Consider the following 14,053-nt stretch of genomic DNA (forward strand, 5'->3'; position numbering starts at 1 on the left):
GGACTGGGTTTTAATTTCAGAAAAGGAAATTACGATGCTTTAAGGTACTACATGGCCTCTATTAACTGGGTAGAGAATGAATACAATTGAACTGTGGTACGCTTTTAAAACATTAATCACAGATGCCTTGAATGCATATATACCATTAAAAAAATACTCCACGAGAAGGGTTCCAAGTTGGATGAATAGTGAAGTTGCCACATTACTTGAGCAGAAAAAGGTGGATGGAAAGGTTACAGAGCAATAAAAAGTACTGAAGCCTATAACAGCTACAAGGTGATGTGTAATAGAGCCACAGAAAAAGTTCGACAGGCAAAGGCAGTTTATGAGAAATCACTAGCAAACAGAGCAAAGAGGGGGGGGGGGATAAAGAATTCTTTACATATATAAATGCCAAGAAGAGCAGGACAAACCAGATCGGACCTTTACGTAAGGGAAAGGGGATAGTAATAAATACACCAGCTGCCGTTGCAGATGAACTCAACAGTTATTTTGCATCTATATTTATAAATGAAAAGCCTTTTGTGGCAAATGGGAAATTGTGGGAGCGAAGTTAAAAAATATGTAATTAATGATATTGAAATTTCGCAAGATTATTTAATGAAAAAATGAGCCTACAGACCAGTAAGGCTCCTGGAGTTGATGGAATATACCCTATAATCTTAAGAGAGGTGGCAAGCGAGTGCATTGAACCATTGAGGCTAATTATGCGAGCATCACTAGACTGGGGAGATTCCCTTGGATTGGAAAAGTGCAAATGTATCTCCCATACATAAGGGTGGCTCTAAAAGTGAAGTTGGAAATTATCGACTTGTCAGTCTGACTTCAGTAGTAGGGAAAATTGACAGAGAAATCTTCTTTTGCTTCAATTGCTGCCAAATATTTTCTTAGCAATTGTTTTCGGTAATAAAATTTTAAATTCTGTATTATACCTTGATCACAAGGCTGTAAAATGCTCATAGTGTTTGGAGACAAAAATATAAGCTTTATAGCTTTTAATCTCACTTCAGAGTGAGCTGGACAATTATCAACAATCATGGAAACTTTTCGCGTAAAAAAACTCTACATTTTTTGCGCGAAAAGCCAATCAGTAAATGTATTCGTGGTCATCCCTGCCTTCTTGTTTGCCGTGCACTCAACCGATATTTTTTTTTACATTTTTAAAAATAGCGGATTCATGCTCTTCCCGATAACGAATAAGGGCAGCTTTTCAGATCCGTCCAAATTGCAAGCCACCATTACCGTTATCCTCTCTTTGGACTTTTTGCTGCCAGAACACTGCTGTCCCTTAAACAATAAAGTTTTATCGGGTAAGCAGCATAGAACAATCCCGTTTCGTCGGCGTTAAAGACATCTCTTGTGCTATATTCTTCAAGCACTTTGGGCAATATAGACTGCAGCCAATCTGATGTCATACTCAGTGAAACTTGATTTGCTTCACTGCAAACATTTTTAAAAATGATGCCATTTCTTTTCTTGAAACGTTCCAATCAGCCTGGATTCGCAGTGAATTCAATCCCCATTTGAATTGCAAAAACATCTGCTATTTCTATTAATAGAGGTCCCGATATTGGAGCATTCTGAGACCTATCTTTTGAACCAAACAAGCAATGCAGCCTCCAAATATTTGTGTTTGGCTGTTCTCATCCGTTTCCTATTTGGCTCAAACATACTGCACTCAAACATTGCAGTAAGTTGGTCTCTATTCTTTATGATTGCTGACAACATAGAGTTAACGATTCTGAACTTTTTACAAATGTCTGTTTTTGAAAAATCCCCTGCATCTACTGCTTTAAGCAACTCCATTTTAATTTTAAGCGAAATAGTGCTTTGTTTATGCCCTGATTTTTCCACTGTTGAGGGTGATAAATTTATGGATTTTTTACTAAACACAAAATTCACCACTTTATACAGTACGTGTCACTCACTTCAAGACTCTAAACGAAAATGTTTTGCCGGCTGATCCCATTTGTTTAAAATGATAAGGATGGTATGCACAAGCGGCATCCTTGTACTATCTACATATTGTTTATTATCAGATGATATGGAAGTTTGTTAAAGAGAGGTCCAACTGTATTTAATATCGCTATTATTGACTAAGCCACGAAAATTATTTATTGGAATGCCATATTTAAATAGTTGGCTTAATTTTATTAATTTTTGTTCACCTTCAATCCACAGAGCTGCACAAATGTCATTTGGCCAAGTTCTAGGATTCAAATAAATTGAAAAAACTTAAAAAAGTTCATTATATTTTACATTTTTGTCATCAGACAACAAATACATTTTCATATACTTTATTAGAAAATTGAATAGTTTTTCTTCTTGGAATTACTTTATTATGTTTTGTTTCAAATGGTATATCATATTTATTTATTTGTTTTTATAATATCTTCCTCTTGTTTAATAATTTTTATCGTTCGTTGAATTAATCTGTCAGATTTAATAACTGAAGCATTTTTTTCTTTTAAAGCTAAAGAAAGTATTGACATTCTCTGTTAGAATGTCACTTATTAAAGCTAGATCTCTAAAAAAATTTTCACTTTCCAATTGTTTAACTATTCCAATTTCCCAGCTTCTATTAAAGTGAATATCCAAAGCTTGATACGATTTCCAAGCTGCTTTTGCAGCTCTAGCACTACAGACTGCCCATCGATATCCAAATATTCTTTCATTTTTCATTATTTCAATTTCTAGCTCTTCAAATATATTATTTAATTCTCTCTTATGTTTATTTGATGTATGGTAGTAAACATAAAGTTTATCAAAAAAAAAGATTTAAATCGATTTACTTGATTTACATATTTTGTTGCGTCATCCAGGGATATTTGGCACTGTGACTTAGACAGCGCCAAATTAAAACATCTAAAAGTTTACTAAAAGTTTTGCTCAAACTCCAGCCTTTCTCCCTAGCATTACACTGGCACTGTCTGTACAAAATCTGATAAGGTTTTCATGTAAATATTTCTCATTTAAGCCAATTTCTTCTAGTACTAACAATAAAGTTTGAATTATTTCAGCATATTATAGATAAATATATTAATAATTATATTAATATAAATAATTATGTATTATAGATTAATTATTTCAGCTTTCCAGCTCCAAGAGATCAACAAAAATCATTAAATTATCATCAGAATCTTGAATTTCACATTTTAAGTAAATGATTAAAACACTTCTATGTGAAACATTTGAAGATTCGTCATTATGATTGAAATTTTACTTCCTGTTTTTATAAGTTTCCCAAAAAGTTTTTTCATTTCAGTGTATATATGTTTTGCAACAAGTGGGACCATAAATCTAGATTGGAATGATATGTCCATATCAGTATTAATTGGTTTTTGACGTTCTATTAAATATTTCATATCTGAAAATGATTGATTATTTCTAATTGTACAAGATAGTTTAAACATTCTGATGGTACTTTCTAAATGTTTTTCATGAGCTTTAAGACACTCTTTGACAAAATATTTTTTTCAGAAGTTTTTATTATTTCAAATGCTTTATTATATGAAACTGATTCATGATGTTCTTTAATAATTAACGATTGCAAATTTTCTTTATTTGAACACTGAACTTTAACAGAACCTGATTGCAATTTGGATGAAATATGTTTAGCACATTCAACATTTAAAGATACAACTTTTGAGCTCCATTTACACTCAACATTTTATGTCACTAGCAATAATAAGCCACTCATATTTTTTTGTTCCAGAAGTACAAATATGGTTTATTTTGTTCTGATTTGCACAGTATCAGAAGATGTTTCAGGCTTTGGTTCTTTATTAGTATAGTTTTTTCTTTGTTCCCTTGCAGATTCAGAAGATTCACATTTATGATATTTAGAAGGAACATTAATAAACTTTTCCAAACTTTGGCGTCTCTTTATTCTGGATATTCTCTTTTAATATTTTATTATAAATTCTTGAATTTATAAATATTAAACCACTGAAAAAAAATTAACTCACACTAGTCATACTTACTACTTACAGAAGATTTAAAATGTACTAACAATGAAACCAAAGTAAAAACTAAACTGTTTAGTTTAGTTTTTACTTTGGTTTTTAACTGTTTTTACTCAGTAGCAACTACATAATTTTAAGTTAATGATTACCTGGTGATTCCCCTAAAGAATACGCAGTGCAGGCATGCTGCCAACCATCTACACAAATAGTGACACTGCTGCTTAGTTATGAGTGAAATATTATGAGTTTATATTAGAATTTATAATATTAATTAATTTTACCACTTATCATAGATATTATTATACTATTTAACGACTGGTACACAATATTTAAATATTTTAACAACCAGATCAGTCGTACCGGTTGAATACAAGCACTGATTATAACCACTGTATGTTTATTTTTAGTTATTGTTAAGCAAAACATTGGGTATAATAATGTATTTTTTCTTGTGTTTTTTAGGTGGGAGCTCTTTGTGGGGTCCTTTTAAAGACCTATACAAAATTGTCACTTCTGCAATAATCAAGAAGGATGTTGATGCTATTCCTGACCTAGAGGTTGCTTTAAGGAAACATAAGCCAGATTTCATTTCTTTATTAAAGAATCCTGTAAGTTTATATGCTTTGATAAGATTTTTTTAAGTTGTGGTGTTAGTGTCATTCTAGAAATTACATCAAGATAAGGTAACTAAAATTTTAGGACTGTTCCTTCTTTCATTCTTTTGATTTGCTAGAATAGCATGAGATGAGTTATTTAAAAAGAAGCTCTTTTTAATATTAGATCTGATAGAATAGCAAAGGGGAGGGATATTCAGTTATGAATAGCTAAGGTACTTAGAAGAATATGTGTTATTTTGCCTTTCATGGTTCAATGAATTTCCATTGTAATTGCCTTTGCAACTTTATTTGGACCATAGGCATGTTGCACTGACATTGTCCCATTTGTGAATTGAGTGAACTGAATTTTGGGCAAGTCTGGATGTTCTGTGACAGCCAGACCATCTGCTTGCACTTTCACGATGGTGGGACTGTTAGTAACTTGGGGTGTATCCCCCTTCCCTCAGCATGCACAGTCTAAAATGCTGCAACACTGCACTTGTTGTCAATTTTCCTAAAAATGATAAAATCAAACATGACCATCAAAAGCAAACTGCTCACAAGAAGCAGACAGACTCACCATCACTCTTCAAAACCAAAACACATTATACAATAGAATTAGCATTAATTATAGATAGAGATACTTCAGAGGTTTACAGACAAATACAAATGATATATATGATTTAATATCACGATATAATTCTAGCCTTTTGTTTGGAAGAAATTAGTCTAATTCCACAAGTAACTCCATCAATTAAAAATTTTTTAACATAAAGAAAAGATAGAAATTTTTCAGTTTCTCTATGTGGAGTTGTTGTGATTTTAGTCAACTGTAAAATGCCTTCTAGAAACATTCTACTTCAGACCCACTTAGAAGATGTTGCTGCACATGTAGCAGTGGGACAAATGCTAACCCTAGTGTCATTGTACCTTCCACCTAAGAGTATCTACATGTTGAAAGAACTAGATCTTATAAAATGAATACCACCAATCTTTTGTCTTTTTTGGTGCACATCATCCTTGAGGTTGTCACAGACATTCTCTCAGATATGCCAGACAAGCTGCTTGCTACCTGGGAGTCTAAAACACTGATGGAACTGATATTCGGGTGACACTCAATTTAAGTGGACCCAATTTTGGCAAAGTCCAGAGGGTCTGTGGGGGCCAAATCCTTTGCTTTCACCTTCACGACGGTGGGACTGTTAGTAATCCTTGGTATAACCCCCATGCGCAAGAACGCTGTGGGTCACCACCCACATGTCTGAACCAACAAAAGCAGTGGTCGTAGTGTGGTACCCACACCACAATACTAGGTGGTAGATGACTCTCATCAACTTGGGCAATACCACAAGTTTGCTCATTGCAGGCTTGAAGTGGTGAAACCTATGTTTAGTCTCCAGAGCTAAGTTCTGGTCAACCCTTCCCCATCTCTTCCATCATGCAGTATGATTGAGATTGTGATGAACACCATGGCGAGATCCAAACTTCCTTACATTTTGAGGGTACAGCTCTAAAATGGTGTTCGCAGGCCGGTTGCTAGTTAGTACAACGGACCGAATCTGTTCGTAACTCACTAGGAGGCTTCCTCGTCAGCTAGTGTATAATCTTGATACCTCTACTCTGCCAAATAGTGACTGGAGGGGGTCCGAGGTAGTATGTATGCAGGGGTCATTGTCGAGGCCACGTTATGTCGAGGATCTGGGTATATTCTTACCATGGGTATGCCATATCCAAAAATTTCATTATTTCATACAGCACGTCTCTCTCTCCCCCCCCCACATTTTCTTACTATTGAATACACCATGAATTGTCAAACTAATAGAGCAAACTTATCTGCGAAAAGATGTAAGCCTCCCAAACACTTCCTAGTTTGTTTCACAAATATACGTGGTCTCAATTCTAATCTTAACAACGTCCATTTCCACATGCAGTCTGCCAAACCCCATGTACTTTTTCTAACAGATTCTCAGTTATCAGTTGATTCAATTACTGCTCATCTCAGTTGCCCAAATTATTCGCTGTATGATTCCTTTTACCTCAAAGGTGGTATGTGCATATGTCCGTTCCGATATTCCCTGTCAGAGACTTGGTCAATTGAAATCTCCTCTTTTCGATCCTTTCTGGTTTAAAATCTCTCTACTGCATTCTGTCAAATTCATCTGTTGTCTCTACCATTTTTCCAACTCCACTAATCACCTGGAACTCTTTGACTTAATCTCTTTGCAACTTGATTTTCTCCAGTCCAACTTTCCTAACAGTGAGGTAATTTCCCTTGGTGATTTTAATGTTCACAACACCAGCTGGCTTCCGTTTTCTGCTCTCACGCAGACCCAGCTGGTCGAGATGCTGAGGCTTTTGCAATTGTTAATGACCTTACACAGGTTGCACAACTTCGTGATTGTCTCTTCTCCAGTGGAGCCTTTATCTCTTTAGCTATTCCCAACCTCGTGTTGTTTGGCATTACAAGAATGTAAAATGGGATGACTTGCGAGATTTCTTTTCTTCTTTTACTTGGTCGGATTACTGTTTCAAAGCTTCTGATGTCAGTGTTTCCTCAGATCGTGTCAGTGAAATTATTCTTGTAGGAATGGAATTCTTTATTCCAAACTCCACTTTAAAATTTTGTCCTTTATCTAAACATTGGTTTTCCAATAAATGCGGTAAGGCTGTTCAAGAGAAGAATGTTGCATATCGTAATTGCAACAATTGTAAAGCAGTTATTAATCAGTCCAAACTAGATTTCAGGCGCCTCCGTAGCCAGGTGGGAAGGAGCAGCAGTGCGTAGCACACGCCTCTTGATTAGACCAGGGTTTGAGCCCGTCACCACCAAATACGGAGGATGCGGAAAGGTCATGGAATGACCACCGCATATTCCCGGAGCAATATGGCCTTAGTTGCTGATGCTCCTAAAAACCAAATAACAACAACAACAAACTAGATTTCGAACAGGCCAAGAGTAGAAAACTTGCTTCTTGCCCTAATGGTAGCCGAGCATTCTGGTCTCTTGCCAAAGCTATTGGCCGCAACTTTATGCCCATCTCTGCTCCCACCTTTGTCAAAACCAGGTGGTTCTGTTGTCACTTCAGCCTAGGATAAAGCCAACCTGCTAGCATCCCATTTTTCTTCTAACTCATGTATTAATGATCTGGATAAGACACCTCCCACCATTCCCAGTACGCTCCATTCAATGCTTCCTGTGGTCTTACATCAAAAGGATGTCAGAAAGATTTTGACGAATCTTGATGCTAAGAAAGCTCCAGGTCCTGATGGTATTTACTTGTTCTCAAAACCTGTGCTCCTGAACTTACTCCTCTTCTTTGCCGCCTTTTTTTTCATTTTCTTATTCCAAAGGTGTTTTTCCTTCTGCTTGGAAATTTGATCATATCCAGCCAGTTTCTAAAAAGGGTGACAAATCCCTTCTATCCAATTATCATCCTATTGCAATTACTTCTGCTCTTTCTAAAGTAATGGAGAAATCAATTCAGAAATCAGAAGTTCAAGTCTAATGCCAACAAGTATCTTCTTTTGTCTTCTCAACCTTCAACCCAAACACGGTACTAACTACTATAGGTTCCAATACCTCTTGTTTTTAGGGTTTTAATAAAAAAAAAAAAAAAAAAAAATTAACTGCCAACTCTTAAACTATATAGAAACATTCCGTCTGATCAACGATCACCAGTATGGATTGCATCAGTGTCGATCCACTCCTCGGTGATATTCTGGCTTATGTTACCTATTTATGGACAAATTGAATGGAAAAGTTCAGTGAAACGCAAGCAGTTGCTCTTGACATTCCAAAAGCTTTCGATCGTGTTTGACATAAAGGTCTTCTAAACAAGCTTCCATCTTATGGCTTTCCTTCTGTTTTTTGTAATTGGTTATCCAGTTTTCTCTCTGATCACTCACTGAGGGTTGATGGTAGATGGCTTTCTGTCTTGTAACTTCTCCACTAATGCTGATGTCCCCCAAGGTTCACTTCTTTCCCTTACTCTTTTCCTCTTCTATATTAATGACCTTCTTCCATTGACTGGAAATCCTATCCATAGTTTTGCTGATGATAGCACATTGCATTCCAATTTCCATTTTGAGAAACCTTGCTCTGCTCAATCAGCTTAACCTTCTCGAATATCCGCTACCAATTCCTTAAATGCTCATCTCCAGGTAATTCTCCAGTGGGGCAAAGACAACTTAGTTGATTTCAATCCTTCTAAAACTCAGTCCTGTCTTATATATCGCAAAAAGGATTCTTCTGCTCCTATGCTTATCTTTCGTGACACTCCAATTTCTAGTCATGATGATATATCTCTTTTGGGGATTCCTGACTTCTAATCTCCCCCCTCCCTCTCTCTCCCCCTCCCTCTCTCTCCCCCTCCCTCTCTCTCTCTCTCTCTCTCTCTCTCTCTCTCTCTCTCTCTCTCTGCACAAGCACATTACAAATATTGTTTCCTTGGCATCTAAAAAACTTGGTTTTTTCTTTCGCTCTTGGTGTTACTTTTCTTTCAAACATCTGTTCACCCTGTACAAATCGCAAATCCTCCCTATCATGGAATATTGTTCCCACATCTGGGGCAGTGACTCCAAGCTTCTCTCAGGCTTCTAGATTCCATTCAGAAGAGGGCAGTTAGGTTAATGAATGACTCATCTCTAACAGAGTCTCACCACTCTCTGTCTCATAGACTTACTGTTTCTGTTCACTCTAACAAAAACATTTTGTCACTGGATATGCTGTATTGTTACTCTTTAATCATGAAATCCAGTACCACAGGTCCAATTGCCTTCATATGTTCATTCTATGGTCAGCACATATACGTATCTGGCACAAACAACATTTTCGCTTTGCACACAGATGCAAATCCAACTGCATCATTGCCAGATGCTTTCGTTATAAGGCTCCCTTTAACAGCACTCGCATGGATCGCGCTTGCTTCAACTTCAGCCTACAAATGAAAGTGTGGATCAGTCACTTCCACACCGAACTTCAGAGACCCGGTTTCAAGAAATCAAGACTCATACAGGAACTAAAAGGTATAAACTCACCAGCAGCATTTTCTAGCCTAATTAATACTCTTTGTCCCCAAGCAAACTGTGTGTCGGATGCTTACCATAACCGACAACAATGGAAGTTTATTAACTTAATCAGAGAAACTCGCTCCTTGAGAGCCAACACTTGTCCTACTAATAACGCTAATTATTTTCAGAATTTGAGCAGCAAGCAATTAACCTCTGAGCAGATCGACGTTCTTAGCTCTGGTTTGAAATTTGCTGTCATACATCGAGACCACTAATCACACAAATTGCCAGAGTAGAGACAATCTTAGCCAACCTCCCTGAACAGACTGCTAATGACATCTGCTTCAGAACGGCCTCCATCCTCTGATGCACTCGACCACTGAGCTCCAACTTCAACCATTGACAGCATGCTGCTCTTAACTCCATCAGTAAAGACAACACCATCATCGTACTGCCCACCGACAAGGTGGGAAGTACGATGATGGTGTTGTCTAATATACGACCGGTCTAATATAACATACTGTTATATTAGATCGGTCAGAGTATTTGGATATTTGGAGAAGGCCCTTGGCCTACTGCAGGACTCCAGTGTTTACGAGCCTGAAATTGATCCACCTATCAAAGTCCTAGGACGTCTAGAGTTAAACGTCAACAAACTAGTCAAATCTGGGAAAATCTCTACATCGACTCAGTGGCTTTTAGATGCCACTGGCTGCCAACTTCCCCAATCTTATGGCCTACCTCAGGTTCACAAGCCAGGCGTTCCACTCCGACCAATTGTGTCCTGCTGCAACATGCCTACATATGAATTGTCTGTGTACATCGCATGACTCCTTACACCTCTAGTGGGAAACTATCCATACAATCACCAACAGCGAGGAATTCATTTGCCTAACTAAAGAACTCACAGTTCCTGACAGTGAGATCATGGCATCCTTTGATGTTGTCTCTCTGTTTACATCCATTCCTGTCCAACAGGCCGTTAGGAGATGGGGGACCCCCCCCCCCCCGGTGCCATCAGACAACTAACACACTAACAGGGCGTTAGTTGTACCAGGTGACTTCTGGAGAATGACCCAAGCCTACTGAGCAGAACATCGCTATCTACAGAGGACATCTGTGCTGCCCTCAACCTGTGCTTGTCAGACAGCATCATTACCTTTGGCAATTCCCTGTACAAGCAAATTCATGGTACGGCTACGGGCACCTCCGTCAGCTCCGTTGTTGCTAACATCACTATGGAGGAATTAGAGGAACAGATATTCCTGAGCCCGCCTGTACTGATTACAATGTGGTGCAGATATGTGGATGATCTAAACCATCATCTCACATGGTTCAGAGACCACTGTTAGGGTACCTGAACTCCATGTCACTGTTCATCCAGTTCACTGTAGAGTTAGAATGGTCCCTTCCATTCCTGGATGTTTCATTGAAATGAGTGGGCTCATGCCTGGCAACCTCAGTGTACCGTAAGCCAATGTGGTGCGGGCAGTTTACCAACTACAGATCAGCCCATGCCCCTTGTCATCTAAACAGCACTGCATGTGCTCTATTCTCTTGAGCTTGGAGCCATTCCAGCTCAGAAGAAGCTAGAAGAAGAATGACCACACTGACCACTTGGCAATCATGGATTGTCAAGTGGTCAGTGTGGTCATTTCTGATCAACACATAAGGTCATTTCTGATCAACATTTCTGATCAACACATCATGTCTTAACCCCAGACACGATTGTGAAGTTATCGACCAATCCCGACACTTCCATCACCGTCTTTGGCTAGAATTGTTGAACATATCATGCTGTCTAAAAGCCTTGAATCGCTGCAAGGATACGAGGCTACACCCTATCTTGGAATCAACAGTCATGAAAATCGACAAGCGCTGGCTGCAAACCCACACTCATCGGTGCACCAACATGAATGCCAATCTAGTGAATAATGGTCAATCACACAACCACGTACGCATTAGAGAACACGCAACTCACTTGGTATTTATTTTATTTTAATTCTATCTCTAATGTCTATATTTTGTTAGTATTTTGTATACGTCTTTTGCTGAAGAAGGGACTTGTTTACCCTGAAAGCTCCATACTTAGTTATTAAAAAAAAAAAAAAAAAAATTGGCACTGGATACGCTTACTCTTTAATCATGGAACCCAGTACCACAGGCCCATTTGCCTTCGTGCTATTTCTGCTGCATGCCTTTTCTACAGATACTTATGTGGAAAAGGCATGCAGAATTGGCTTCTGAATTGGCTTCTATAATTCCTGCTCTCTCTCTTTCAAAATACTCCGAACATGTACCGCCACCAGCCAACATCCATTTATTGTCCAACTTCAAACTCATAGAACCAATTTTTCATCTTCCTCGTTTATTCATTCAACTGCCGTTTTCTGGAACAACCTTCCTTCATACGTATTTCCTGAAAATATTACAGTTTACACAAATTCAAGTCTAATGTCAACAAATATCTTCTTTCATCTTCTGAACCTCCAACGCATGCACAGTACTAAGTACTATAGGTTCTAATACCTCTCGTGTTAGGGATTTTCATAAAAAAAAAAAAAAAAAAAAAACAACATCCACTATGAGGATCTGCCCACATGGACAATAGAGGTCATTTGATAGAGAAGCTACTAGACCAGTTTAACCTAATGTTACTACTAAACACTGGTCATAATACTTATACTCTTTTCCACGGGCTATCTGTCAGAAATTGACATACCCATCTGTTCCCCCATGTTGTTTCTCAGTATAGAGTGGATTGTTTTAAACGACTTCCACAATAGTGATCATTTCCCAATTGTATACAGAGTTCAAACACTACAAACTTCATGTGATAAAATGGAGATTCTCTAAATCAGATTGGGCAGCCTGAATTTCTTTTGATAGCCAGCTTATAAGACAACAGCCCATTGATGATGTCATTGACCACATTACAGAGCAAATTCTGGCTGCAGCTTCTGCATTCAGACACAAATATGTTAAATACTGGTGGAATAAAGCTTGTACCAGAAGCTTGTATTTTTTTGTAAAAAGATAAAAAAATAAATCCTGGAACCTGTTCTATAGATTCTAATCACTAACAACCTTATTTTATATAAAAGGTTTAAAGCAAAAACATGATAAAAGCTAAAAAAGATTTGTGGATACAGTTCACCTCCTCCATTATCACAGTCGAATAATCTAGGAAAAAAAATTCCAGATTATTCAACTAATTTCTGCTCTAATCTTTAGCATTAGCAGAGGCATGTGATGCAAGAAAGCAAGCTTATATAACATCAGCCAAAAAAAAAAGAAAACCCCCTTCCCATTTTGCCCATCCATTCACTCCAACTGCTTGTTTAGTTCTGCCTTGAACTGTCGACCTCCACTACATCCAGTGGAAGTTAGTTGCAACTATCCACCACCCACTGACTAAAGGCAAATTTCCGTACATCTATTCTACAATTGGCTTTCCCCAATTTGACTTTCCCCAATGTCATCTCAGGTGAGTAATCTGAGCAAGAGGAAGGATCCCATCAGAATTGAGATTGTTGAAACCATTCATGGCCTTTTACACCTCAGTTAGATCACCTCGCAGGTGCCTGGTCTCCAGCCGCTGCAATTAGCAGAACTTAAGCCTTTCTTGGTAACAGCAACACTTGTTCCATTCACCAATCTCATTTCTCTTCTCTGTACTCATTTCAGCAGCTCTACATTCCTTCCTAAAATGAGGCTTTCAGACCTGGTGTGGTCTCACCATTGCCTTATACAAGGGAACAATCACCTCCTTATCCCTGCTAGCAAAATTCCTGTATATCATTAACAAGACACCATGAGCTACTCTTGCTTGCACTGCTCAGAAAATTTCATGTCTGACTGCGCAATTACCCCCAGGTCCTTTTCATTCTCTACTACTCTGAGTGTAGTACCACACAGTTGGTACACTACTCTGGGGTTACTTCTACCCATATGCAGTACTTTACATTTGTCAGTGTTAAACTTCATTTACCACATCTCAGCCCATCTGCTCAACTTTTCTAGATCATGGAGTTCTATGATGGATGATGAAGAGAGAGAGAGGTAGCAGTAGTAAAAGGCAAAGGAATGGGTTATAATTTCAGAAAAGGAAATTACGATACTTTGAGGTGATACATGGCCTCTATTAACTGGGTAGATATCGCACAGAGAACAAATACAGTTGAACTGTAGTATGCTTTTAAAATATTAATCACAGATGCCTTGAATGCGTATTTACCATTAAAAAAATACTCCACGAGGAGGGTTCCAAGTTGGAGGAATAGTGAAGTTGCCACATTACTTAAGCAGAAAAAGGTGGCATGGAAAAGTTACAGAGCAATAAAAAGTACTGCAGCCTATAACAGCTACAAGATGATCTGTAATAGAGCCACAGAAAAGGTTCGACAGGCAAAGACAGTTTATAAGAAATCGCTAGCAAACAGAGCAAAGAGAGGGGATAAGGAATTCTCCACATATATAAAT

The 14,053-nt window shown here is 37.8% G+C and overlaps 1 protein-coding gene across 2 annotated transcripts in view; it reads left to right on the forward strand.

The window, feature by feature from the left end:
* The window catches only part of Nup205 (nuclear pore complex protein Nup205), a 738,550-nt gene that overhangs the window by 35,057 nt on the left and 689,440 nt on the right, over positions 1-14,053 (forward strand). For both annotated transcript variants that reach the window (XM_090387115.1, XM_090387116.1), the window contains exon 2: positions 4,428-4,573. In XM_090387115.1, coding sequence (XP_090243241.1) covers positions 4,428-4,573 — 146 coding nt within the window. The remainder of the gene's footprint in view (positions 1-4,427; positions 4,574-14,053) is intronic.

The sequence above is a fragment of the Mastigoproctus giganteus genome, chromosome 13 (genome assembly GCF_048544385.1).
Source record: "Mastigoproctus giganteus isolate SK-2022 chromosome 13, ASM4854438v1, whole genome shotgun sequence".
In the NCBI taxonomy this organism is placed as follows: domain Eukaryota; kingdom Metazoa; phylum Arthropoda; class Arachnida; order Uropygi; family Thelyphonidae; genus Mastigoproctus; species Mastigoproctus giganteus.